The sequence below is a fragment of the Vicugna pacos genome, chromosome 10 (genome assembly GCF_048564905.1).
Source record: "Vicugna pacos chromosome 10, VicPac4, whole genome shotgun sequence".
Classification (NCBI taxonomy): Eukaryota; Metazoa; Chordata; class Mammalia; order Artiodactyla; family Camelidae; genus Vicugna; species Vicugna pacos.
This window is the reverse complement of record NC_132996.1, coordinates 53,037,703-53,065,333: the sequence shown is the minus strand read 5'-3', so window position 1 is coordinate 53,065,333 and position 27,631 is coordinate 53,037,703. Positions and strand designations below refer to the sequence as shown.

Genomic DNA, 27,631 nt, shown 5'->3' with positions numbered 1-27,631 from the left:
ACCATACCACCATATATGTATTTCTGCCTGGCCTCCCAGCCAGTCTCCCTGACTCTAGTTGCTTCTCTTCTTCTTCGCCTCTACCTTTCAAAATCACTTGCAGCGTGTATGTGTGTGTGTGTGTGTGTGTGCGCACGCGCGGGCATGTGCTGAAATTCTACTGTGGCTCCCAATTAGCTAGTATATCAAGTCCAAACTTGGGGCATCACGTGGGCTCTTCTTGCTGTGCTTATCCACTAAACATGGATGCCTCTTTGGGGTTGGTCTCTATTTCTGCTGGTCTGTATGCTCTTATCTTCTCTTTGTTTCATTTATTCAACAAATATGTGTTAACCGTCTACTTATTCTACATTATCAGGCATTGCTTTAGACACTAGAATAACAATGGTGGACAAAACCCACAAACCCACAAGCCACCAGCTTTCGTGCAGCTCATAGTCTGGAGAAGGCTGAAGAACTACATTTGGAGGTGGCACACCCATTCCTAAGGCTTATATTATCCACGTGCCAGTGACTCCCAGATCTCCAGACCTGCCCGATGCTGTAAGGAAGGCAGAAAAGCAAAATGGTTCAGGGTGTGGGATTTGCAGTCACGGTGACTAGGCCCACAATCCAGTTCTGTCACTAAGTAGTTACATGACCTTGGGCAAGTCTGTTAGGGCTGCCGTAACAAAACGCCACAAGCTGAGTGGCTGCAACAACACAGATTTATCTTCTCACACTCCTGGAAGCTAGAAGTCAGGGATGAAGCAAGGTGTTGGCAGGTTTGGTTTCTCCTGAGACCTCTTTGGCTGCCTTCTTGCCATGGCCTCCGTGGTCTTTCCTCTGTGTGCGTGCATCCCCCGTGTGTCTCTTTCTTCTCATGAGGACACCAGTCACACTGAGTTAGGACCCCACCCTCATGACCTCATTTAATCTTCATTACCTCTCAAAAGGCCCTGACTCCAAATACAGTTGCTTTGTGGGTTGGGGCCACAACAGATAAATTCTGAAGGGACACAATTTAGTCCATAACAGCAAGTTATTTAAACTTAAGCCTTGGTTTCCTCATCTGTAAGTTGAGAATAATAAATATAAAAATTAAAATGTAAAAAAGGAATTCACTAGGTTATTATAAAGATTAATTGAGATGATCAATTAATTATGAACATCTCAATCATTAGCATAATCATTAGCATAATTAATTATCCTAAACATAATACCTATTACTTAATAAATGTTAGCTGCTTATCAATAAGAGGAGATCAAACTCTCTCACGATTACTAAGATTATTAAAACCTAAGAAAAACTGAAACCTCTTTAGAGGTTTCGAAACTAAGACTTTGGGACAAAGACCAGACCACCACCAGATCATAAAGCCACAGGCATGGCCATCTGTCCAGAACATTCAGATATACAATGTTCTACCCAAGGGGGGATTTAATTCTAATATTAACAAGTATGAAGGGAGAAAGGGAGGTTGAATTGTCGGGAACTGTTTTTTCAAAGATATGCTGAAAGAACAATAAAATGCTAAAAGCACAATGTATTGCAAGTGAAATGAGAATGGCATAAAGAAAACGAGGAGCGAAATTACAGATCAAAATCAGAAACAAAATCTTTGATCCAGACACACGAAAATAGGCCGAGGCAGACAACAAGCATGGCAGGGAAGAGAGAGAGAGAGAGCTGTTGTTACTGGTGGTACAGACGCGGGCAGAGTCCCTTGGGAAACCGGATCCTAGGTATTTTAAGAACAAAATGAGGGAACGAAAAACAAAGCCTTATTTAAGAGTTAATCGTGAAATCACAGTAGCTTCAGTTCAATTTCCAAACTATTTTAAGCAGAAGTTAGGCAACCTTAATGGAAATTAATCATTTAGCCTAAAGCACAAAATCAGAACAATAATGGTGGGGGGGCGGGTGAGAGAGAGAGACTAGAGTACTTGAGAACATAAACCATATCTTAATTATTCTTGAACCCTCAGCATCTAAAACAAGAAAGTCTGACCATAACAAGACACTCAGTGAATTACTGAATGAATAAATGGATGAATGCATTCACAGAAAACCGGATAAAAGTATTTACATCTGTGCTTTTGTAACCTAAAAAAAAAGACAGAAATATGAGACACGAAGGAAGAGGCATTTACTTCCTTTAGGCAGATAATCTAAAAAGGACTATAAATTAATCATATTCACAAAGAAACTGAAATACCAAAGATTGAAAGTCAGCCTCTTATCTTTACCCACAATAATGTTAAAAATATAATAATGTCTTCACCAATAATGAATAAAACCAAAATCTGCATGCTGATTTTCTAATACAAGCCTTACAACTTGGTCTTAACTTTCTTGAATTAAGATACTATTGAGAATTCAATTATAACTGTCTGTTTAAAACTAATAATTAATATGTTCTTTAAACATTTTGATAAAACATTGGATTTATCATCAAATATACACCGTGATTTTAAAAACCAAAGCTACTTAAAAAAAAAAACAACTGCAAAATAAGTTCAACACAAAGGTACTGAAGTGAGAATTACACTATAATATTAAGTTTCCAACTGGTTTCTAAGAGTCTGAAGCAGTAATGTGAATTTCTTCAATAAGGCTATAGTTTAATTTTTTCCAGGGAAATATTTTTAATAGGATTACTGACCCTTTTAATGCTCTTGGAAAGAAAATGAATCCCATAAGCATTCTGGCAGGTAACTAATATAAAAATAAATAGAACAGTCAATCAGTGGAAATGGAAATGTACTTGAGAAACTAAACTCTCTAAAGAAATGTACATAAGTATATGTGGTGATAACCACCTTAACAGAGAAAAGATTCCACTTCGTATCAGCAAGACAACCAAACACACTGTGAAATGAAGGGCTAGAAAGAAGGAGAAAACTAAAGAAATGGCTTTCACGTCTTCCTTAAAACAGAATTAACCACATTCACTTTGATTGATTCTGTCAACTATCATTAGACTCTTAGGCTGACCCTCAGTCCTGCTTGGATTCTCAGAAGGCATTTAAATGTTTCAGGGGGGCAAAAAGGACACATACTGATTTAAGACATATTTTTGCACTCGCATTTCATTGTGCTTTAGGAGGAATTTTTTCAGGTCATTAGTTTATAATGTGAACTGGCGCCTAGGGATATTTTGAAAGGAAAAAAAAACAGTGTGCTTGGAGATGCAGTTTATGTGACTTGCGTCATCATTTACTTCAGCTCAATTTGGGGCCCAAAACTGAACTCAAAATGAAGTCATCACATCTGCAACAGTTTCTTTATTGGCATGCAACGGTCATACAGAAATCTGAAAACAGTACAGACTCCCTATCCCAAAAACAAAAACAGAGTAATAACCTCCTTAAAATACCCAAGCCCCTGCGAGAAGTTCTTAACTCTTTCAGAGTACAAAAATAAAGCCAGCCTTGAAAATAATTTCCAAAATAATCTGGGCTATCAAAATGCCCTGGGCATACCAAAATGCATTAATCCTGTTGGTTTTACCCTTATTTCCACACCCTACGGCAGCCATTCATACCACCATATCTGGGTCCAGAAAACAAGGAACTAAATCATTAGGCTCAGAGAAAGCAAACATCTTCCTAAACTCAGGATCACAGACCAAAAGATGATTTGGCCATTATCAAAATTAATTTGATCCATGTATCATGCCAGAATAGATCATTCACAGCCCCAGATTAACTAGATACTTCCTAAATTCTCTATTTCCCTTAAGTGCAAACAAAACACATAACAATATCCCCACTACCCCGCACAATAAAAGAAACAGGTTAGAATCACTACCCTTCAGTATAACTGCCCTTCTTTTATTTTTGTTAAGGACACGTGAACTAGGGCTTCAAATCATGAAGTCGAGTATCCTGAAATTGTCATGACCTCAAAGATTATGAAACTCCCTGTTCTCAGTCTTCAGTACACATTAGAATCACCAGAGGAAGTTTTATAAAACCCCGATTCCCAGGCCACAGTTGGGCCCTGGTCTTAAGATGCTCTGAAAGCTCCTCAGCTGAGTCCAGTGTGCAGCCAGGTCAACAGTCTCCCAAATGCGGATCAATGACCCAGAAAGGACCAAGGTTGAGAGCAAGCCAGTGGCAATCTGAAGCACAACTCAGTGCCTCCAGGAGCCACTTAAGTGAAGGAAGCAGGCAAGGCACACACACGTTTTTAGAGTGTGGCAGAGACAGAGAGTGTGTCAAATTAGGGAGGTCACAGGGCAAGGGCTCCCAGCTCTAGCTGATACTGACAGCAGGGAAATAAGAGGCAACAGATCTGCTCACTTAATTAGGAAAAAAAAAAACCCCACAAATCAAGATTTTTATGTAATATATCCCAACGTTTAAATGCTGGCTCAATGAAACAACAATACTGTATGAATTCTTCGATCAGCTCTGGTAGTTTTTGTGTGGACCTTTCAGGGTTTTCTATATGTAGTATCATGTCATCTGCATATAGTGACACTTTTACCTCTTCTTTCCCAATTTGGATCCCTTTTATTTCTCTCTCTTGCCTGATTGCTGTGGCTAGGACTTCCAAGACGATGTTGAATAGGAGTGGTGATAGTGGGCAGCCTTGTCTTGTCCCAGATTTTAGTGGGAAGCTTTTGAGTTTTTCACTGTTGAGTACTATGTAGGTTTGCCATATATAGCTTTTATTATATTGAGATATGTTCCCTCTATACTCACTTTGGTGAGAGTTTTTATCATCAATGGGTGTTGAATTTGATCAAATGCTTTTTCTGCATCCATTGAGATGATCATGTGGTTTTTGTCCTTTCTCTTGTTGATGTGATGTATTATATTGATTGATTTGTGTCTGTTGAACCACCCTTGTGTCCCTGGGATGAACCCCACTTGATCATGATGTATAATCTTTTTTATGTGCTGTTGGATTATATTTGCTTGTATTTTGGTGAGGATTTTTGCATCTATGTTCATCAGTGATATTGGCAACCAAACACATTACGAAACACACAACACAGGTTTGAGCTTTATGCTAAGAGTTTTATATGGATTATGTCAATTAACCCTCATCAACTTTTAAGACACTATTATTATTCCCCATTTACTCAATGACTGCCGCCCACGCCAGAAAGTGGCAATGCCAGAATCCAAATGTGTATATGTGAATCCCTACCCTGTACTAGGTTATATTTCTTAAACATTTAAAATATGTTTTGAAAAACCTCCACTCTCTGCACTTGTGTTTCTTCAAAAATATAATGACGGGACTGTTCTAAATGATTTCTCACATTCTTTTTAGTTATCAAATTCAGTGGCTCTGTCTCCGTAATATAGCTGTTGGTTGGATAAAAATGCTGGTGTTTACGTGCATCAGCTGCGAATGCCCTGGTGAGAATTACCTGATCAAACAAATGGAATGAATGAATGCTTATAAAATAGTCTCTCTGAAAAGACAGCAAAGACATAAAGTTATAACAAAATCCTTGATCTCTACCACTACAGAAAGTTTATTCTCCATTTACCTTTTGAAAGATGAGGGAAAGTGCTCAGAAATTCTTCATATGTTTGTTCATGACAGTTAACAAATTTGTCCATGGCTTCTTCAATTAACCGATCTTCATCCATCATCTCCAATTCTGGTATCTGCACAGGCATTCCTATTCACAAGGCCACTTCATCTATGAGACAAAGAAAAACATGGGCTCCAGAGAGCTGTGCAGTACCAACCTCTCTTGAAAATACCCTAGATGGGTAGGTGGAAGGATTCCAAAGCCCCAAAAGGACAGATCAAGACAGTTACTAGAGCAATAAGCCCTAGTTCAAGAGACCAGACTTTCACTCATACCTCAACTGCTGAATTGTTAACTCTCACTTCATTTTTGCTTCAGTTTCCTTAATACCATCTTCTTAATTCACAGGAATTTTATCACAGTTACACAATTAGAAATTCAAAATCTTTCAAGGTGAGGTGAACTTCAAAGAGTAAATCAACCAACCACGCATCCAAAGACGACAACTTATTTGGCACTTACTGGGTACCAGATACTATTCTGAGCACTTTAATGTTAATTTCATAACAATTCTAGCCCAGATACAGAATAGGTAGAAGTGCTGTTTCTAGACATCTGATCCTAGAACCCATGCCCTTAAGCACCTCACTGTTTCTCTATACATTGCATGACACACCCCTCCTTCCACACTGTTGTAGACTTGTGTGTGCTTCAACACATCCAGGGTCTGGGGACTCTGGAAGAAGCCTTTGGAGCCTTTGTTAAAGCCTCCTCCTAAAATTGGGTCTAAATCCATTTCCCTGTACCCTATCCCAACTGGTCCCTGAGCCTTGAGATGGGACTGTATAATTTTGATCTTTTCTATACATCATATCCTTCCAACTATTTGAACAAGCCTATTCTGTCCTTTCTCAATCTTCTCACTTCATTCACTTAAACAAAATTCCTTTTCAAAACGCAGTTCAGAATTCAGTTTCTCTCTGAAGGCTTTAGTTTTCCATCTCCCATCACCCCAGAAAAAGCAAATCATAGTTTCTCTCTGCTGCCCCTCTATTCTGTGTCTACTGTTATGCTTATTATGTTGGGTTGGAAATGGCTGTGTACACTTCTGTGTCCTCTATTAGATTCAAAGCCTGAGAAAGGAAGTCTCCATACCTTTTTGTAGCTCAGGGTGTGGCACAGAGCTGGCCGTCCATCAGTTGTAAGCTTAAATTACCCATTTGAGCAGGTACTATATTCAAATATTGCTGGAAGTTGACAAAACACTCAACTAAACCTGCCCAACCCCCTGTACCTGTACCTAATATGACATGGCTTCAAATCTTTTCACCCTCCTGATCCATCTACCTGGAAGCAACTTCACACTGCCTGCATCCCTTTAAAATATGCCATCCGGAAATGAAGACAAGACTCCAGAGGAGGTCTGGATACAATGAGACTTGACTAACTCACATTCTAAATATGGCACTCTTGCACCTCATGATCATATTCACATAGTGGCCCATTCACACTGTCAGTCCATTGAATACTCCACTAACTAAATGCTGGTCAGCTAAGACACAGTGCTTCAATCCTTGCACAGTTTGAACTTTGCTTTTAGTTGTGATATTTCATCTTGTTAAATTCCATTCATTCTGTGTGAAATATGATTCTTACATAGCTTTCAGAAAAATGACTATCTACAGAAAGCTGGAGAATAATTACAGCCTAAGTGGCCAGTGTAATTCATGGAGGATAATAGAAAGGAGGGTTTCTCCAATACCATATAGCAAGAAGAGAAAGCACCATGGTTCTTCTGTATTTCCAAAATAAGGGTGAAAATCTGGTATCCGTTATTAACTTTATTTATTTGGTATTTACCAAAAAGCTCAGGAAAAGTAATGTATTCATAAGATGATACCCAAATTCATTTAGTGGCAAGACCTGACCTGAATTAACATGAAAGTATTTATGGCTTTCATTTATTCAGTATGAATAGTGTAACTATGCATGTTTTCCTGAAAAAAATAATGGGTGCTTTCCCAGACCCCACTGGAGATTTCCTGTAACATGTGGCATTTGCCCTGATTACATTTCTAAACTCCAAAAAATTCTGAAATCTGATACACATCTGACCCCAAGGGTTTTAAATAGGAACTGTGAAGCTACAAGTACCTCCTAAGATTGTTACGAGGATGAAATGAGTACACATGGGGCCTCAAGAACTGCTGATGGTGGTTGGTGGTCATGAGGATGAGGATGAGGACAAGGATGGATCAGTCTTAGTGCTCTGTCTTTTGTCTACACAAAGACCTGTTTTGACTGTGACCCCTTTGACTCTGAAGGTACCAACGTTACCTAAAGGTCAATCAAGAGAATTTATGATGCATCACAACCCTAGATAAAACATGATGTTGTAAAAGTCCAAGTGAAATAAAAGGCACAGCTATGCACCAACTCAAAATGAAAGAAAATGTTTCAAGCTACTGGTACCTGAAAATTAGACATAGGAAGAGGCACCAGCTATAGTTTATGCAAATTTACCTGTAACACTGCCAGGCTTCAGCAATCCAAAGTTTAATATATTACGCCCGGAGTTGCTAGATCATAAATAAGGATAAATTCAAAGGTGGCTATTATTTAACCATCAGTAGGACATGTTCTTAATTACAAGAATGTCAAATCAATCTGCTTTTCCAGAGGTACCCCAACTAAATTCCAACACTGTATTATAGCAGTCTCTTCCTCAAACCATCTCAGGTAATCTACTTCAGCAAGCAAATACCAAACAGAAGCTGCCAGGCTGTATTTTATATTGCTGTAAATGTCTTCTCATGAATGCTTTAACAGCGATAATAGAAATTCCTTGAAACTTTCTTTGCAGTTCTCAAACTGGTAACATTTTGAGTAGTTAGCCTTAACACATCTCAGTTTTACTAAAGGGAAATAATTAATAGGCTGTGCACAGCACAAACTCAAAATCTTTCAATGCCTTTCATTTCATTCACGTGGTTATCAAAATACAGAAGGGGTTACGTTTTTTACTGACTTTTTAAAAGACTTCTGGAGAATCCAGTTTTACAAACTGTCATTAAAGAGTTTAACAAATATCCACCTTCAAATTTAGAACTTTCCTTATCAGCAAAAATACAAATAACCTCTCATTAAAAGTCCCCAGAGACTGACAGGGCAGATAATCATTTACCAGACAGTCAAGTGGTTTATGCAAATCCTAGTGGTTTTCTAGAAGGAAGCAATGCTTTTTCAGTTACCATTCACAGTAGTTTGTGTTTTTATCATGAAGTATTTTTCTAAAAGAGAAAAAGGAAGAGAGAGAGAGAGAAACTTGCCTGGATAACAGGATTTTTTTTTTTTTTGGTTTAGTTTTTGTGTTAAGGCTTAATGCTCCACATAAAAGAGTCAGAATATATTGTGCTGATAAGTAAGTGTGTATAAATATCTACTAGTAGATCATAAGTAACACTTTCACAATCACAGCCTCCAGTAGGAAACACTGGGAGGATGCACTGCCCTGCTTGGACCATAAACTTCACAGGAAGACCACAGGCTTGGTTAGGAACAGGGTTCTTTTCTTACCAGGTCACTAAGAGCAAGAAAATCACATAACCTCCCTGAAGTCCCATTCTCTACTATCAAATAATAAATAACTAACAACTGCCCAAGCCAGTTAGTGTCATGTGCCCTCTGAAAGGATATATAACCAAACGAGGCCAGAACCAAATCCAAGTTCAGCTGCTTACCACTCAAAAGGCCAATACTAGAGAGGCAAGTGTTGGTAGAAAAGGGAAAGTTGCTTTATTCAGGAGGCCAGCAACCTGGGAAGATGGTGGACTAACGTCCTAAGACCATCTTCAAGTCGCTGGTTAGGAGACAAAGGTTTTAAAGGGGAGTTTCAGGGGTGTACAGGTAGGGGCCCATGTGCAGAACAGCGCAGTCAGCGCTGATAAGCGTCTCGAAGCTGGCCATGTGGTGGTGTAGGTAATCTTCAATTCAGGGTCGTTCTGTTACCGTGTCCTTGAGGTTAGTTTCTGGGATTCTTAAGCAAGCAAGGTTAGCTCTCTCCTAGTCAACTAGTCATTATCAAAATAGCTCTAAGACATGCCAGGGTTCGCAGGAAAGGAAAATGCATGTAAGTTTGAAAATCTGTGCTGCTCAAGATGGAGCAGCTTACGCTATGGCTATAACCCCCCACTGTCAATCCTTCTATGGAAAAGGGGCAAATGTTTGTCTTTTGTAATTTTTTTTCTAGGAGTGGGCAAAAGCAATGGATGAGACATTTTATTATTTACTTAGAGCCTTCATGATGGTTTAGGAGTTTCAGTTTTTAACTGACCCTTCCCATGTCATCAGTCTCAGATCTGCTTGGGGCCAGCTGGTTGAAGCCACAGGACATTATCTCGACAGATTGGGGTCATAAAGCAAGACATCAGTTCAAGCTAACAGTCATGGAAAAGATTATGTCAGGTTTGTTTTTCCTTTGTTTCTGAGTTCCCTCACTTCCTTAGTTAGATGCTTAAATCTGCTCTTTGGAACTAAGGGAAGGTCTCGGAGACTAAAGCCTTTTTACAGAAAAGAGGCAGGTGGAGGACATGGTGGGGTAGGGGTGTGGGGGGTTTGTCCCGGAAGGCCCCACAGAGTCCTGCTCCGTTACAGACACCATCATGAAACATGATAGGTGGAATTACCACCACTGATTTAGCACATCTTTGATGCTTTTGATGCTTATCTTCAGAGCCCTGCTTAATGTGACTTACCTGACCTGAACACAACTTTCAGAGACTCAGTGGTAACCCTTAAGACACAAGTCGCCCTGAGCTAGTCTCTTCTCAAAGTACACAACCTGCTTTTTAACAGCACAGAGTTGTATGTCTGCAAAAAAAAAAAAAAGGTTTTTTTTTAAACTGTGATGTTTACCACTGATACTTGAAAGTAATAAATAATAACATATTTTTAAAGAGTTTTGCAGGGTCTATCAAAACTCACTTTCTCAAATTCTCATAGTTCTGCCCAATTAGAAGCTCTGCTGTGGTGAAAGGTAAAATGGGATAGTTTAAAAATAATTCACCTCGCCTGAGGAATGAAACCATCAACCTTGGCACTTCACAGGCTAGGTTTCCTTTTTGTACTTTGGAAAATCGGCAAATCTCAAAAGACCAAATTACATTGTAAACGTACAGATTTATTTATATGATAAAAGAGACTCGACTTCTCATGTCATGACTGAACAATGATTTTGCATCATATAATATTTTTATGTCATTTAGAAAATATTAAGAAGAGAGAAAGAAATCCAATGACAGAAACTGCCAGAGTCTCAGAGCTGAGAGAAATCTAAAGGTCATCTAATCCAACCATAGAAAACAAATGAATGAATCTGGGAAAGAAAATTTCAATGAGGTTTTTGTCTACTGATGAGCAGTATCTTGTGGTTCCCATATCATAAAGAGTAATGAAATGCTCATGCTTATGATTTTTAAGGCATACATGAAGTTATTAGGAATTTAGCAAAAAAGCAGCAATCTCACCCCGGTTGGGTGTATCCGTATCTTTGACTACAATTACATCCTGTACCCCAATAACATACAAAATACCTTGAGGCAGAGCATACACACACACACACATACACATACACACACACACATACACACACACATACACACACACGCACACACACATATACACACACACATACACACACACACACATACACACAAACACACATATACGCACCACTGTTTCAGACACCTACCAATACAAACAAGAAAACAAAGGAAAAGAGAAAGGCATAAATACAAAGCTTCTGAGGAAACAGAAAAGGATCTAAATTCCTTTACCATTTTTCATCAGGATGAGATAAAAACAATTCTAGCATCAAAGAATATACTGCACTTCAAGTTATGAGCTTCTCCCAACAAGCTTTTTCTAACACTTAAAAGGCATGGGATTCTCCATTATCACCAAAAAAGTTGACAGCACGAGCATCTAGACTTCTATATAATTCCCCCAGGTACGCCCTCTGCAGAGAGTAGTAAAGGAAGCATTTGCTAGGCGGGAGGAGAGGCACAGAGATGACCCCTGACTATGAAGTTTTGGAAGAGAGAAGTTATATATTGTTATCTGTGCAGAGGCCTTGGAAGCAGGCAAGTTTGTTATACCTTTTCCTTGATAAAAATCTCACCTTAAAGAAAAGAGAAAGAGAAGATACCCACACCCACAGTAACAAACCACATCTAATAAAAAAAAAAAGTGGGTTCAGTCCATGCTTACTATGAACATAGATATCCCAAAGGTTGCCATAACAGAAACAGAGCTAGTCTCTTCCCCAAAGAGGATTATAATCTATGTATTCTACTCAAGACTCCACTTTTGCAACAGGAATGACTCTGATAACCTGTTTCATGATTATTTGTTAAAATTAGAACAACATGAAACTTAGTGAAATTATCTTAAAATGAAGGATGTACTAGGAATAAGAACATTAAAATCATATAAAGGCAAGACTGGATTTTATGAAGGAAGCAGGAAAAGTTTTTTAGGACATTAGACAAGGCAAAGAGTTATTAGACTTGATACTCAAAGCATGAGTTATAAAAGAAAAATTGATAAATAAGCCTCATCAAGATTTAAAACTTTGCTCTGTGAAACATCCTATTAAGATGATGAAAGAAACATTGTATTTATAAATCAGATACCCAATAAAGGGCTAGCATATAGAATATATAAGGAACTCTCAAAACTCTAAGTTAAAGAAAAAGGTGCCATTCAAAAAAGATAAAAGACATTCACAGACATTTCACAAAAGAGGATATATAAATGGCAAACAATCACATGAAAAGACATTCAGTATCATGAACCATCAGAGAAATGCAAATTAAAACCACACTGAGATACCACTACACACTTACCAGAATGGCTAAAATGAAAAATGTTGATAACACCAAATGCTGGCAAGCATACAGAGAAACATATTTTTAAAGAGTGATCCAGCTGGCAAGCATACAGAGAAACTGGATCACTCATAATGGCTGGTGGCAATGTAAAATGATATAGCCACTTGGAAAATAGTTTGGCAGTTACTTTCAAAATTAAAAATGGACTTACCATACACACTAACAATCGCACTATTGGGCATTTATCCCAGAGAATGAAGACTTACTTCTATGTAAGAACATGTACACCAATGTTTGTAGCAGCTTTATTTGTAATAGCCCAAAACTAGAAAATACTGAAATGTCCCTTCATGGCTAAATGGTTAAACAGCTGTACATCCATACCATGGAATTCATACTCAGCAATAAAAAGGAAGAAACTATTGATTCACGCAATAACTTGGATGAGCCATGAAGAAATTATACTAAGTGAAAAAAGCCAGTCTCAAAAGACTACATACATACTGCATGAGTCCATTTGTTTAACATGAAATAACATAATTAGGAAGATGGAGAACAGATTAATGGTTGCTAGAGTCAGGGAAGGGGCAGGGGATGGGTGTAGTTATAAAGGGGTAACACATCTTGTAATGGTGGTACAGCTGAGTGCTGTGATTGTGGCGGTGGTTATGCAAGGTTATACACGTGATACAGTTGAGCTACACACACACACACACACACACACACACACACACACACACACACACACAAGAGTGTACATATAACTTGTGAAATCTGAGTATGTTCTGTGGATTGTACCAATATCAATTCCCCAGAATGTCTGTTATCCTACATTCATACAAGATGTAAACATTGCAAAAGGCTGGAGCAAAGTGGCATGGAATCTCCCTGGACATTTCTTTGCAACTTCATGCAAGTCTAGCCTGTGGATCTATATTTCAAAATTAAAAGTTTTAAAAGGAGCTGAAGGAGCAGGAGAAGAAAGGTAAGCCAGTTAAGGCAAAAGAAATTTAGGAACAGAAAATTATCACTAAAAGTTTACCAAGAATGTTGGAATTTGGGCGTGTTCATTGTTTTCCTGTTGCCAAAAGCTCTGGGGATGGGAATAGTACTAATCTATGAAATTAATGTTTAAGCAGAAACTTTCCTTTTGAAAAATCTGCTTCCCTTTCCTGCTCATCCATCCAAGCCACTGTAATGAGGTTTCTTAAGGCCATCATTCATTAAGCTTTGCTGTTCATCAACAGACTGTATAAAATCAATTTTATTTCCTCAAAATATAGTCTTCCTCCAAGCTATTTAATTCAATCCAGAAATGTCTATGTTGACGCACTGAGGCAGGTCAACTGACTATTAGACTGTTTTCAATTACACAGTTATTAATTCCATTAAACAGAAATGCAAACACTTAAGCATTCGAACTTCCTATTGTTTTTTTTTTTAAAGCAAATTACCTGTGGATATGGAAGCTGAAGGATAAACCCATAAGACAAATTTCAGGAAAACAGGAAGATCACCTTTCCACTACCATCTTTGTTTACTTTTTTGAAAACTGTAAGAGTTTGTGTAATCACAACAACTAAATACTCTTCCTTTACCCCCTAACAAAACTCCTACAAGCATATTAATTGACCTCTACACTACTACATTTTATCAAGACAAACACACAATACACATATTTCAACCATATTCAAAATTGATCTCCTATCCTTAGAAATGTGATTAAGTACATCCATGAGTTATGGGCAGTATCAGTGAGTGTTTCAGTGAACATTGTTTTCAGGGTCCATGATAAAGCTGTGAATCCATAAGGTAGTAGAGTTTCTAAGTCAACTTTATAGCTCTATAATCATGTGATGAGATTTCAATCATAAAAGATTCATTAGCTCAATTGTAATCCCACTTTCACATGGGATGCCATGTCCCATCAATGCTCATTTTATCTGTGTTGCAGAACAACTGTGCCACAAAGGCATCCACCCTTAAACTTATCCCCTTCTTGAACCCTCCTACACTGCTGGTGGGAATGCAGTTTGGTGCAGCCACTGTGGAAAACAGTATAGAGATTCCTCAAAAGACTAGGAATAGACTTACCATGTGACCCAGGAATCCCGCTCCTGGGCATATATCCAGAAGGAACCCTACTTCAAAATGACACCTGCACCCCAATGTTCATAGCAGCATTATTTACAATAGCCAAGACATGGAAAAGCCTAAATGTCCATCAATGGATAACTGGATAAAGAAGATGTGGTATAGTTATACGATGGAATACTATTCAGCCATAAAAACGGACAACATAACGCCATTTGCAGCAACATGGATGCTCCTGGAGAATGTCATTCTAAGTGAAGTAAGCCAGAAAGAGAAAGAAAAATACCATATGAGATCGCTCATATGTGGAAGCTAAAATCAAACAAATAAACAAACAAAGCATAAATACAAAACAGAAATAGACTCATAGACATAGAATACAAACTTGTGGTTGCCAAGGGGGCAGGGGGTGGGAAGTGATAGACCAGGATTCAAAATTGTAGAATAGATGAACAAGATTATACTGTACAGCACAGGGAAATATATACAAGATCTTATGGTAGCTCACAAAGAAAAAAATGTGACAGTGAATATATGTATGTTTATGTATAACTGAAAAATTGTGCTCTACACTGGAATTTGACACAACATTGTAAAATGACTATAAATCTATTAAAAATGTTAAAAAAAATAAAGAATATACCAAAAAAAAAAAAACTTATCCACTTATCCCCTTCTCTCCAGTGTCCCAGCTGCTGACCACGTGCACAGGGCACGGTACTTTCACAATACCAGGAAGCCTACTTTAAAGCAACATCTGCACAGCTAGTTAGGAGCAGGTGTAAACCAACCAAACTAAATCAACCCTGCTTTTAGGAGTTCATTTGTAAATGTTTCGAAATGCCAGATCTTGCAAATAAAATCAACCTTTTCATCTGACATTCTCTTAAAAGAAGATTTTAAAGCTGGATTTCTCAGCGATTTTTGATTCTAAATTCCAATGACTGTGGAATAATAAATGGCCTTTAAGAAGTAATATAGTGCTTCCCTAGCCTCCAATTTCTCAGCACTTTATTTGCAATTTTATCTCAATGTACACATTATTACACACACACCTAGATATAACCAATTTCTTTTTGCTAACATGGTTTCTATACTCAAATGTAGAAATTAAAAAATTAAACACAAATTCCTTTCTCTAAAAATAAAAATTTCAAGTGCATTTTCTTTCTAGTACGACACTGTAAAACAACTCTGAAACTCTTCTCCATTTTTTTTTAATAGCTAAGAGTCTACTTTAAATCAGAGAGGTCTGGTCAGGTGGCTGTATTTAATTAATCGCTTTAAATAAAAAGCGACAAGTCACTTGTCATGTTCCTCTCTTGCCAATCCATCATACTAACTGGAGATTGCTTCCTTCTATGTGCTTCCTTTTCCTTCCTCTTTTCTCCTCACTAGTTTCAGTCGTGGCTCCCACGGTGGGATTCATTCAACTAGCCAAACATCTCCCTTTCCTACACTATTTACATTATTTCCTTAGAAATCAGCCACTTATTTAAAAAGTAAAAATTGTCTATGCCTCCCTGAATGCATGAACAGCTGCCACCGACCTTATTTCAAACACTTGATAACTCATTGAGCAACAATGTCATTTAGGTTGTTTCTCCATTTATAAAACAGGGATGGAAATGCTTGAGAAGTCACTGCATTTCCTGAGAAACACTGTCATGAGTTCACAAAACTGTGCTCCCCCCCCCCGCCCTCCTCAACTCACCACGTACACACACCCCTGCAGCGGGTGACCCTCGTCAAGTTACTTAACGTTTCTAGTCTTAAGCAGTTTGAATGTAAATACAGACGCACTGGACTTGAAGTTATCTTCCATCTCTAACGTTCTAATTTTCTCCAATTATGCTTCCTTTTCATTCAATTACCATGTCAGTATATTCCATTACTAAGTTTTTTTTATTTCCGCTGTGGAGTAAAAATTATTTTACTCTGTAATGACACTCACTTGTATTCTTTCATTGCCCACTGTCTTTGGATTTAAGGTAGAAGATACCAATACATTTCAGTAGAAGCTTGAATTTGACTCTGCCCCAAGGTTTAAGAATGGGTTGAGTAACCTATAATTGTGATTTCTTGGTGAACTTTCAAGAACTTTTAAGAAAGGGTAAATATAGGAAGAAGGTAAAACATGTTTATCTACAATCAAAAGCTGCTTTGTCCTGCTATCATGCATGTTCCTTAAGGGCAAGATCTGTGTGTGATTTTTTTTTCCAAATTCTCCACATGACTCTGTACATAGCAGATGCTTAAAAAATATTGTTCACTATTTCACATTTAGTTTCTATGCTGAGGACTTTGGCAGGCTGGGAACCTTGACTGAGATCACTATCAGTGCACGTCTAATGCTCTCCTAATGTGTGGCAAGGGCTTAAGATTTTAAAACCCATTTCCAAATGTGTTGCTAATTTCCAGTTTCTTCAGGAGACAGCTAAACCATTCAGTAACAAACTGCCTATTTTCTGGTGTTAGTAAAATGCGAAGGTTAAAACAGTCCCCTAAACCTACCCCTGGTTTCTATGTTGTATTTCTTATTTTGTATTTACTGTGGAGATACTCAATATGTCAATTTTATGAGAGCTGTCACTGACGCTGGAATTTCAAGTGCCATAATCATTATATGACACCATAAGTAGGTTAGGGAAATAACCCAATACTCCTTTGCAGGCAAAGAAAAAACCATAACTAGAAGAGATGGTGATGCTCTTTTAAAGAATGGACCAACATTTCAAATGATAAGAAACAGCCAAACAACTGAGCTACATGTCCGTTTTTAAAAACTCTGAAAATATATCCTAAAATTTTGCAAAAAATGAAAATATTCACTTATACAAATAATTTATGGCACCATCACACAAGATTTCTTGAGTACACTCTTTATACCAGACAGTTTATATCAATTCCTCCTCACGATAAGGCAGGTATTGTCCTTGCTTCAGAGATAAGGAAACTGAAGCTCTAAAAGACCATTCGCCTAGTAAGTGACAGAGCAGACTCAAATCCAGATCTCTCTACTGCTGCTCACTGCGTCTAAGCTACAGAGAAACCGATTAAATGACAAACAGTAGTGAATGGTCTGATAAATTATGTTACATTTACTGAATGGAATTTTAGGAAACTATTAAAAATGGTAAAAGTGGAAATAAAATATACATTTCACAGCATAAATGAAATAATGGTACACTAGAAAGGAAAAAACAATTTAAATACATTCTTATTATAACTAAGTAAACACGTATATATGTTTGGATAAAAATTAGGATAGAGTACGAAGAAATGAAAAATGTTATAGTCAGGTAATGACTAGGCTTAAAGAGTGGTATGTATTTTTATTGATGTAACTGTTTTTAATGAACTGTTTTAAAATCAAGTCAACTACAATAATCAAGACAGTATGGTATTGGTGAAAAAATATATATACAAATAGACTAATGGAATAGAACAGAGAGTCCACAAACAGGCTCACATAAGTATAGTTAACTCATCTTTGACCAAGGCGCACAGATAAAACAATGGAGCGAAGACAGCCTTTTCAACAAAGGGTGCCGGAACAACTGGACATCCACATGCAAAAAAAAATTATACAAAATAAAAAGAATCTAGACACAGACCTTACACCCTTCACAAGAATTAATTCAAAATGGATCACAGATCTAAGTGAAAACCACAAAATTACAAAATTCCCAGAAAATAACACAGAAGAAAACCTAGATGGCCTTGGATATGGTGATGACTTTTCAGATACAACACTAAAGGCACAACCCATGAAAGAAATAACTGATAAGCTGAACTTCATTAAAATTAAAACCTTATGCTCTCCAAAAGACACCGACAAGAGAATGAAAAGAAAAGCCACAGAATGGGAGAAAACACTTGCAAAAGATACATCTGGTAAAGGACTATTACCCAAAATATACAAAGAACTCTTTAAATTCAAACCCAATTTTAAAATGTGCCAAACACCTTAGTAGACACCCCACTAAAGACATACAGATGACAAATAAGCAAGTGAAAAGACTCAACGTCATATGCCAGTAGGGAAATGCAAGTTAAAATTAGGTGACACTACACACCAATAAGAATGGCCAAAATCCAGAACACTGACACCACCAACTGCTGGAGAGGACATACGGCAACAGGGACTCTCACTCATTTCTGGGGGTATGCAAAATCATGCGGCTACTTTGGAAGGCAGTTTGGAGGTTTCTTACAGAACTAAACATACTTCTCCCCGTAAGATCCATCAATAGTGCCCCTTGGCATTTACCCAAAGGAGCTGAAAACTTACAACCAAACAAAAACCTGCACATGGATGTTTATAGTAGCTTCAGTCATAACTCCCAAAACCTGAAAGCAACCAAGATATCCCTCAGTAGGAAAACACATAAACTGGAATATCCAGACAATGTAATATTATTCAGAGCTAAAAAGAAACGATCTATCAAGTCATAAAAAGACATGGAGGAAACTTAAGTGAAAGAAGTCAATCTGAAAACTATAGGACATTCTGGGGTTTGCAGAACGATGGAACAGTAAAAAGATCAGTGTTTGCCAGGGGTTGCGGGGAGGGAGGGGTGCATAGATGGAGCACGGAGTATTTCTAGGGCAGTGAGATTATGCTGCGTGATATTGTAACAGTAGATACATGTCATCACACATTTGTCCAAACCCACAGAATGTACAACACCAAGAGTGAATGCTAATGTAAACTACGGACTCTGAGTGATAATGATGTGTCAGCGTAGGTTCACCAGTTGTAACAAATGCACCTCTGGTGAGAGATACTGATGATGAGGGAGGCTGTGAACAAGTCGGGTCAGGAAATACATGGGAAATCTCTGTACCTTCCACACAATTTTGCTGCAAACCTAAAACTATTCTAAAAGATATGGTCAATTTAAAAAAATTTAGTCAGCTCTTGCCACATCTGTTCTCAATCCTTTGGTTTATTCTTCCTTTGACTGTGAAACTTTGGAGTGGGAGTGAGAGAAGCTAACACAGTTTTGAAGACCACTGTGGAATATTGTCCTTGGCTGAGCACTTAAAGACATTATCTCATTTAATCTTTTTGCAGCAATCTTTTGAGGTAAATATTTCTATTATCCCCATTTTAGAGATGGGGAAACAGAGGCTTAAGGATTAAGATGACCCCTCCTGAAAAAAATGGCAAAGCTGGCAGTGAAAACCAGGCCAGCTCGACTCTGAGGCCAATTTTCTTCATTATTCCACTGTACAATATTACACAGAAGTTCCCTGATATAAAATTGGTAGCAGGCCTCTAATGATTAGAACTCCTTCTGAATCCTGTTACAAAGAAAATGAGATCACTGAAGAGCAATTCAAAGTCAACATTACAGACATTGGTATTAGTAGCCTCTGCTTTAGGAAAAATAATTTCCCATTTGAATCATGGTAGTATTTATTTAAATCATATTAATTACATTCATTTTTCTAAAATGTTTTTTAATAATCAGGTTTTGACCAGATTTGGGTTTTTTTGTTTTGTTTTGTTTCTGTCTTTACAAATAGTGGATTATGTCTCCATTGTTTGCCAGTTAGGAAATAGTTAAATCTTGAGGGTACACCCTAGTGGATATCTCCCTCAAACATCTAAAGGAAAAAAAAAAAAAGGTCACAGTCAGTTACTCCTGTTAGATCAGTGTTCACTGGAACATCTGTAGGCACACACACACTCTCTTTACCGTCACCTTCTGCAGGCCACGGTCAGAGTGAGCAGTGAATCTTCCCCAAGTGCTGACATTTAATACCTGGTCTAGCGGCAAAGATTCAGAGAGGGGTGAGTAGCCTCTCTGGCCTTCAGGTAGGTCCAATAACTTCATTTCTACCAGAGTTAAACCACAGGAGCCTACGATGGCCCCCTTCGGCAGGGTGTCAGTTACAGTTGGACTCGGTGTCCAGAGGGGGAAGGGATGACGCAGGGTTTGGAAAGAGAGGGGCTTTCTGGTCTCAGGCTGCTGTGGCATCAGAGCCTATGTGTTAATCTTAATGTGTAAATACTTCTCTGGCATAAGTGTTCAGAAGGAAGACTTAATCCTAGTTTTACACCCAGAAAAAAAAAATCAAATAATGCATGCCTTGAACCTGATTAACCGTGCAAGACAGTGTCAATTCATACCCAAAAAGGCACTACAGTCACATGAGGTTACCTGCTACTTTGGAGCAATCAGGAAAACACGGGCAACACTGATCAGTAAGATTTAATGCTTCAGAGTATAGCAACTCTCTTTGAAAGGAAAAAAAGAGTCAGTTCAGACACAGGAAACTACAAACCCGGACCTCATACCATTAGTCCTCTTTTGATTCTCAGCTATGCACTAGCTTCAGTGAATAAATGAAAATCTCCCTGCTGAGGAATGTTAGCATGGGGCTGGGAAACTTGTATAAATTTATCGGTCCTATATTTCTGTCTTTTTAAAAAGAATCTTTTAATGTGTTGACTTTGAAACTTCCTTCAGTTGAGGAATAGTGTCTTCTTCAAAATCTGCCTGTTTTTATCTGGCCTATTTAAAGAAAACCACTTCAGTAGATTATTTTAGTTCTAGTATACCCTTTGAAAAATTCATTTAAAAACCAAGATGTGACAAATAAGAGTCACATTAAAACCATGGAGAATATACCATAGTCGACTCCCGTAAAGACATATGTAAGTTAGCAGAGCAAAATTTCAAAAACTAAACAAATATGGGAAAATAATGTGAAAATACTTTCAATGTTCCTCTTTATTCTTTAAATACATAAGTCATCTGGTCATAGTTTAAAACAGGTAATCTAAAAATTCAATACAAAAATACCTAAACTATGTTCAAGAGGAGGTAATTCATCTTAACAGTAATCAACCTGACCACTATTTTTAGGGCCCTAAAGTTGTGAGGTAAGTCAACAGCAGGGCACCAAAAGGGAAACAGGTCAGAAATCTTTGGGGATCTGCAATAAGCTATAGAAAGGGGTAGTACTCCTTATGTCTTGCCCAAGGAAATGTTCCTGTTTAATCTACAATAATCATGTTTTCCCTTGTGAGAAGGCAAAATCCCTGTGAATATTAAAATGAAGCCAATAGGTTACAATGAAGACTTAAAACAAAAACAAAAACTCGCTGTTTAAAAACAAGTGTTCTTGATGTTTGTTCACCCCTTGGGATCTAGGATCCGTTACCTCTGCAGAACTTGTTTTCTAGCCTAATAACTTTCTTCACAGGTGTTTAAAACAAGCAGGCTTTGGTGCTCCCTCAGCCCAAAAGTGGGCAACTCTGAAAATCACACATTCCACTAAGTGTAATCACTTAACGGTTTTCATTTACAGAATTGAGTGTCAACAATATTTCCTCTGAGTTCCTAGAGAGAGCATTTTCTTAGTGGCACAAATGCCTTCTCTTAAGTATACTCGGATAGGCCTTGAGTAAATAAAACACTTGCCCAGGTTATTTCATAAGCAAGGCAAGTTGCTGAAGCTATGAACCACCACAGTCTGAGGAAGAAAGAGGCTGGCTTTCATAACCTTAGTAATAATTCTTCTCATTCCCCATGTCTTCACTTGGTTTAATAACCCACAAGATGATTATTAAAATATCACACCTTGAGGACTCCCCCAAGTAAGCTAAACATGGTAAGTAGAAGAGAATCATGTGCCAGGCTCTGTGCTATGTGGTTTGTGTTATCCCATTTATTCTTCAAAACCACCTGCTAAATAGGTACTAATATCCTCCCCACTTTGCAGACAAGAAAGAACAGAGAGAAAAGAACTTGCTCAAGATGATTACACAGCAACTAACTTTAAGAGCCCAAATTTGGACTCAACCCTACTTCAGGGTCTGCATGTTTAATGAGGGGTTAGAGAAAGGGTAACAAGAAGAATGAAATACTTCCTGTTATTTAAATTGAACTCACCACCAGCACCTCCACTGTATATGCTTCTCCAATTCTAACTAGTCTAAAAAAGTATTGACCTACACCCACTGAACAGATTTCCAGATCGTAAAGCCCTCCTAATCACCTCCATTATACACATCTGCCACAACTGGCAGGTGACTGTGCACTAAAAACTTCATTTTTTATAAGGTCAAGCATAATCATTTAAACTATGACTTACAGTGTGCAAAGCCCTGTTCTAAGTGTTTTTCATGTATTAACTTATTAATTATAACTTACATTAACTTGTGAGAAGGCAAAATTGTTATTTCACTTTACAAACGAGGAAGCTAAGACAAAGAGAGATTAAATTACTTGCCCAAAGTCATATAGTAAATGATAGAGCCAGGATTTGAATCCAGCCAGTCAGCCTTTAGAGACCATACTCTTAGCCACTGTTTTATACTGTTTTTGAAACATATTAGTAACTTATTCTTAAAATCAAGGAATCTGTGCTATTTTGTTTCCTTTAATCTTTAGTGCCCAGGACTTCTCTCTGCAAACAGGGAGTGTATTTCGCCTTAAGGCTTGTGACATCTCTCCAAGGCAGGTAATAATTTTTTAAAAAATTAAAATTTATCAAACTTACTTCACCTAGTAAGTATCTTTTTTAAAAAATCATAAAAGTATTACATTCTGAATAATTCTGGCACCTCTTTGCTTAGTGCCTGCTTACTACAGAGTTACTAAAGAATTACTTCAAGGGTTCTTGAACTGAAAAGAGAGATCTGAAGTAACAGCCACTAACTCTTATTTTCTTATCCGAAAAGAGGGAAGAAGGAGAGAGGGAGGGAGGGGGAGAAGGGAAGGAAGAGAGGCGGGGAGGGATGTACGGAGGGAGGAGGGCAGAGAGAGAGGGAGGGAGGAGGGTTGAGAGAGGTGTTTCGGAAACTTCTCTGCTTCCCAAAAAGAACTCTAAAAACCGGAGCAAGAGCAGCTGAGAAAACAAAGGGCCTTTGTCGCGGTACTCCCTAAAGTCTAATTACTGTATTCCCATGACTAAATACAGGAGTGGTAAAAATCATTGTCAGGTAATTTCTCTCCTGCACTCCAGGTATTCAGCGACCGAGCTTTTCTGCAAAATACTCACAGCTTTTGTACCCTCGAAGCCCCCCTCAAATCCCAACCCTAGCAACGTAAGGATACCCAGGGGTGCAATTCAGAGTCGAGCTCCAAAGCGTCCCGGCAGGAGTCCGTGAGGACACCTCGGCCGGGCGTCCCTCCAGCCTGGGGTTTCCAGGCAACCCCACTCCGGCCTGAAGCAGCTGTGCTTCCTACCGGGTCACCTAAGAGTTGCGAGAAGAGGCTCCAGCAACACCCGGGCGGGGGCAGCCGGACGCCCCTCCCGGTGCCGCCGCTTTCCTGTAACCCGGATGTTGGGTCTGCGTCAGCATTCTCACCTCCCATTCCCTAGTTTTCCGCCTTGGCTCCCAACTAGTCACTTCGCACCTTAGGCGTCTTTATTCAGAGAGACTCAGAGACTCCTCTCCCGGTGCGACGAACTCTCCCAGCTACACATCCCATGGAGAACAGATTCCTGGGAAATGTAGTTCTTTCTGTTGACAAGTGGTGAATCTTTACGGGAAAAGGACTACAATTCCCAGAAATCCAAGGGAGGATAGTGCATGTCTAAACCATGTCCCCGCTGCTTGGATTGGATTAGGCGGGAAGGTTCTGTGTCTCTTTGCATACCTAGCTGCCTGGATTTTTGCCCACTACAAGCTTGTGGGACAACTTTCTTTTGTTAACATGCTTTTTATGTGTGAGAGGATCTAAACACAGTTTTATTTATATGAAGAGATATGGTAAGTAAAAATAATGTTTTTTAATTCTTTCAGATAAGAGATCTACCCATCATCAGAAAATATGTCACTACAGATGGTGACAGTTGGTAATAACATAGCCTTAATTCAACCAGGCTTCTCATTAATGAATTTTGATGGGCAAATTTTCTTCTTTGGCCAAAAAGGCTGGCCCAAGAGGTCCTGCCCCACTGGAGTTTTCCATTTTGATGTAAAGCATAATCATCTCAAACTGAAGCCTGCAGTTTTCTCTAAGGATTCCTGCTACCTTCCTCCTCTTCGCTACCCAGCTACTTGCACATTCAAAGGCAGCCTAGAGTCTGAAAAGCATCAGTACATCATCCATGGAGGGAAAACACCAAACAATGAGCTTTCAGATAAGATTTATGTCATGTCTGTTGTTTGCAAGAATAACAAAAAAGTTACTTTTCGCTGCATAGAGAAAGACTTGGTAGGTGATGTTCCTGAAGGCAGATATGGTCATTCCATTGATGTGGTGTATAGTAGAGGGAAAAGTATGGGTGTTCTCTTTGGAGGACGTTCATACATACCTTCTGCCCAAAGAACCACAGAAAAATGGAATAGTGTAGCTGACTGCCTGCCCCATGTTTTCTTGGTGGATTTTGAATTTGGGTGCTCTACATCATACATTCTTCCAGAACTTCAGGATGGGCTATCTTTTCATGTCTCCATTGCCAGAAATGATACCATTTATATTTTAGGAGGACATTCACTTGCCAATAACATCCGCCCTGCCAATCTATACAGAATAAGGGTTGATCTCCCCCTGGGTAGTCCAGCTGTGAATTGCACAGTCTTGCCAGGAGGAATCTCTGTATCCAGTGCAATCCTGACGCAAACAAGCAATGATGAGTTTGTTATTGTTGGTGGCTATCAGCTTGAAAATCAAAAAAGAATGATCTGCAACATCATCTCTTTTGAGGACAACAAGATAGAAATCCGTGAGATGGAAACCCCAGATTGGACTCCAGATATTAAACACAGCAAGATATGGTTTGGAAGCAACATGGGAAATGGAACTATTTTCCTTGGCATACCGGGAGACAACAAACAGGCTGTTTCAGAAGCATTCTATTTCTATATGTTGAAATGTGCTGAAGACGATGTGAATGAAGATCAGAAAACATTCACAAATAGTCAGATGTCAACAGAAGACCCAGGGGACTCTACTCCCTTTGAAGACTCGGAAGAATTTTGTTTCAGTGCGGAAGCAAATAGTTTTGATGGCGATGATGAATTTGACACCTATAATGAAGATGATGAGGAAGATGAGTCTGAGACAGGCTACTGGATTACATGCTGCCCTACATGTGATGTGGATATCAATACTTGGGTACCATTTTATTCAACTGAGCTCAACAAACCTGCCATGATCTACTGCTCTCATGGAGATGGGCACTGGGTCCATGCCCAGTGCATGGATCTGGCAGAACGCACACTCATCCATCTGTCAGAAGGAAGCAACAAGTATTACTGCAATGAGCATGTGGAGATAGCAAGAGCACTGCAAACCCCCAAAAGAGTCCCACCCTTAAAAAAGCCTCCACTGAAATCCCTCCATAAAAAAGGTTCCGGGAAAATTCTTACTCCCACCAAGAAATCCTTTCTTAGAAGGTTGTTTGATTAGTTTCACAAAAGCCTTTCAGATTCAAGTGCATCAGATTTTTAAATCTATTTTAAAGAATCATAACAATGATAAAAATTATATTCCTATTTTTGTTTACTGAAAATGCTTAACGTTTTCTTTTAGTTATACAAATTAAATACCAGGGAAAAGTGCTTGTAATACAGAACTAAATATAGTCATTGTATTTAAGCCTATATAGAACCTGTAACCTGTATTTTGAAAATATTTTACTCAAATGTATCTTGAGTGAGAATTTATGATCTGAATTTTTTATTCAAGGACTCAAACACAGAAGCAGTAATAATAATTAAGTTATGCTTATTATCCCTTATACAGCTTTTGGATAACAAATAACCTAGAGGGTCATTAAGGCAAATTTAACCAGTAAAGAAACTAACACCCAAAGAAAGTAAATGAATTTTTTGTGCAATATAAAAATTTGGTGGTTGGCCAAAAATTAAAACTGAGATCATCTGTATTCCACAGGAATGTTCTTTATAATTCTCTAAGATGGTTACCTGACTATGCCCATGGTCAGAAAAAGCTGTAAGAAGATAGGTAGGTAGGTAGGAAGGAAAGAAGGAAGGAAGGAAGGAAGGAAGGAAGGAAGGAAGGAAGGAAGGAAGGAAAGAAAGAAAGAAAGAAAGAAAGAAAGAAAGAAAGAAAGAAAGAAAGAAAGAAAGAAAGAAAGAAAGAAAGAAAGAAAAAGGAAGGAAGGAAGGAAGGAAGAAAAATAGATAATCTCCACTGACATGAAGAAAGAGAAAAGGAATGGACATCAAGTCTGTTACATTTTATCAAGCTATTCATATGCACTTTCTTCAGAGGACTCCCCCTCCCCCACCATAAGGTCCATGTGTGATGAACCACAGCTAGTCACTTAAACCAATCCTTTGAGAGACTTAATGAAAACGGAAGTCCACTGCTACTCAGCACTCTGAAACAGGGAGATGAGTGACAGCACACTAGGAAAGAACCACCAAACAAATCTCATGGAGAGATTATTTCACCAATTAATATTGACTACTTGCCCAAATAAAGTTTAAAGAATTTGATAAAGTTAACAAGTAGATTTTAAAAGGGGAGAAAGAAATTCATGTGTATGTTTATAAGTCTAGTTATATGTGGAGTTTGCTTCCAATGAAAATTATAAAGTCAGTGAGCTTGCTAAGGTTCAATTAGATACTTGCTAAAATTAAAATTAAAAGGACTGTTAATTTTGAGGCTTCACTACATCAGTTGATAATTGGATGACCTTAGATATAAATGTTTTCCCTCCTGCAGTATTTTTCTAGAGAAGCATTTCACTTTAGACTAAGAGCTTAAACCATCACTTCTAATTTATCAGCCTTCATTAAGGGTCCTCAGTGTGTAAGGTACTATTGCCAAATTTAGGGGAAATATAAACCATACTGGAGATGAAATCCTGGAACAAAAGTTCTTCTGCTAACAGTTCCATGTCTCAGATACTGAAACTAATTTGAAAAAAATTAAACCATGCTTAACTTTGTTTCAGCGATGTTGCTTGATGAATTTTCCTTTTAAATAATTTGCTGTACTGTTGTTTCAATTTTTTGTTGTTTCCATCACCTATATAAAGCTAATAAAATATGAAAACACCTTCTGTTTATATTGATTTACTCCAATTTTACTCCAATTATTAACATTTGTAGTTACTTGGTTACAGGCAAAATTATACTATTTAATTTTCTCAGGATCACTCTATTTGAATTTCTTTTTTATCTCTTAATAGAAAGTGGCATCACTTGGAGCTGAAATATCCTCC

General features: G+C 38.2%; 2 protein-coding genes across 8 annotated transcripts in view; one reads left to right on the top strand and one right to left on the bottom strand.

Moving 5' to 3' along the window:
- Positions 1–23,928, bottom strand: part of IFTAP (intraflagellar transport associated protein) — a 58,702-nt gene extending 34,774 nt beyond the window's left edge. The window contains exons 1-4 of one of the 7 annotated variants that reach the window (XM_072969805.1): positions 23,542–23,729; positions 20,638–20,714; positions 10,235–10,349; positions 5,493–5,648 (exon numbers count right to left, since the gene is read on the bottom strand). In XM_072969805.1, coding sequence (XP_072825906.1) covers positions 5,493–5,625 — 133 coding nt within the window. In that variant the 5' untranslated portion in view covers positions 5,626–5,648; positions 10,235–10,349; positions 20,638–20,714; positions 23,542–23,729. Of the gene's footprint in view, positions 1–5,492; positions 5,649–6,635; positions 6,687–10,234; positions 10,350–20,637; positions 20,715–23,541; positions 23,731–23,795 lie in introns of those variants that run through there. The other 6 variants (XM_072969806.1, XM_031681025.2, XM_072969808.1 and 3 more) reach the window with 6 other exon arrangements.
- Positions 20,171–26,411, top strand: RAG2 (recombination activating 2). Its single transcript, XM_031681026.2, has 2 exons — positions 20,171–20,291; positions 24,234–26,411. The coding sequence occupies exon 2, from the start codon at positions 24,262–24,264 to the stop codon at positions 25,843–25,845; it is 1,584 nt and encodes a 527-aa protein (XP_031536886.2). The 5' UTR covers positions 20,171–20,291; positions 24,234–24,261; the 3' UTR covers positions 25,846–26,411.
- Positions 26,412–27,631: the final 1,220 nt, after the last annotated feature.

Excerpts from the sequence above, each read along its gene's own strand:
- RAG2 (XM_031681026.2), top strand. The coding sequence starts at position 24,262 with ATGTCACTACAGATGGTGACAGTTGGTAATAACATAGCCTTAATTCAA.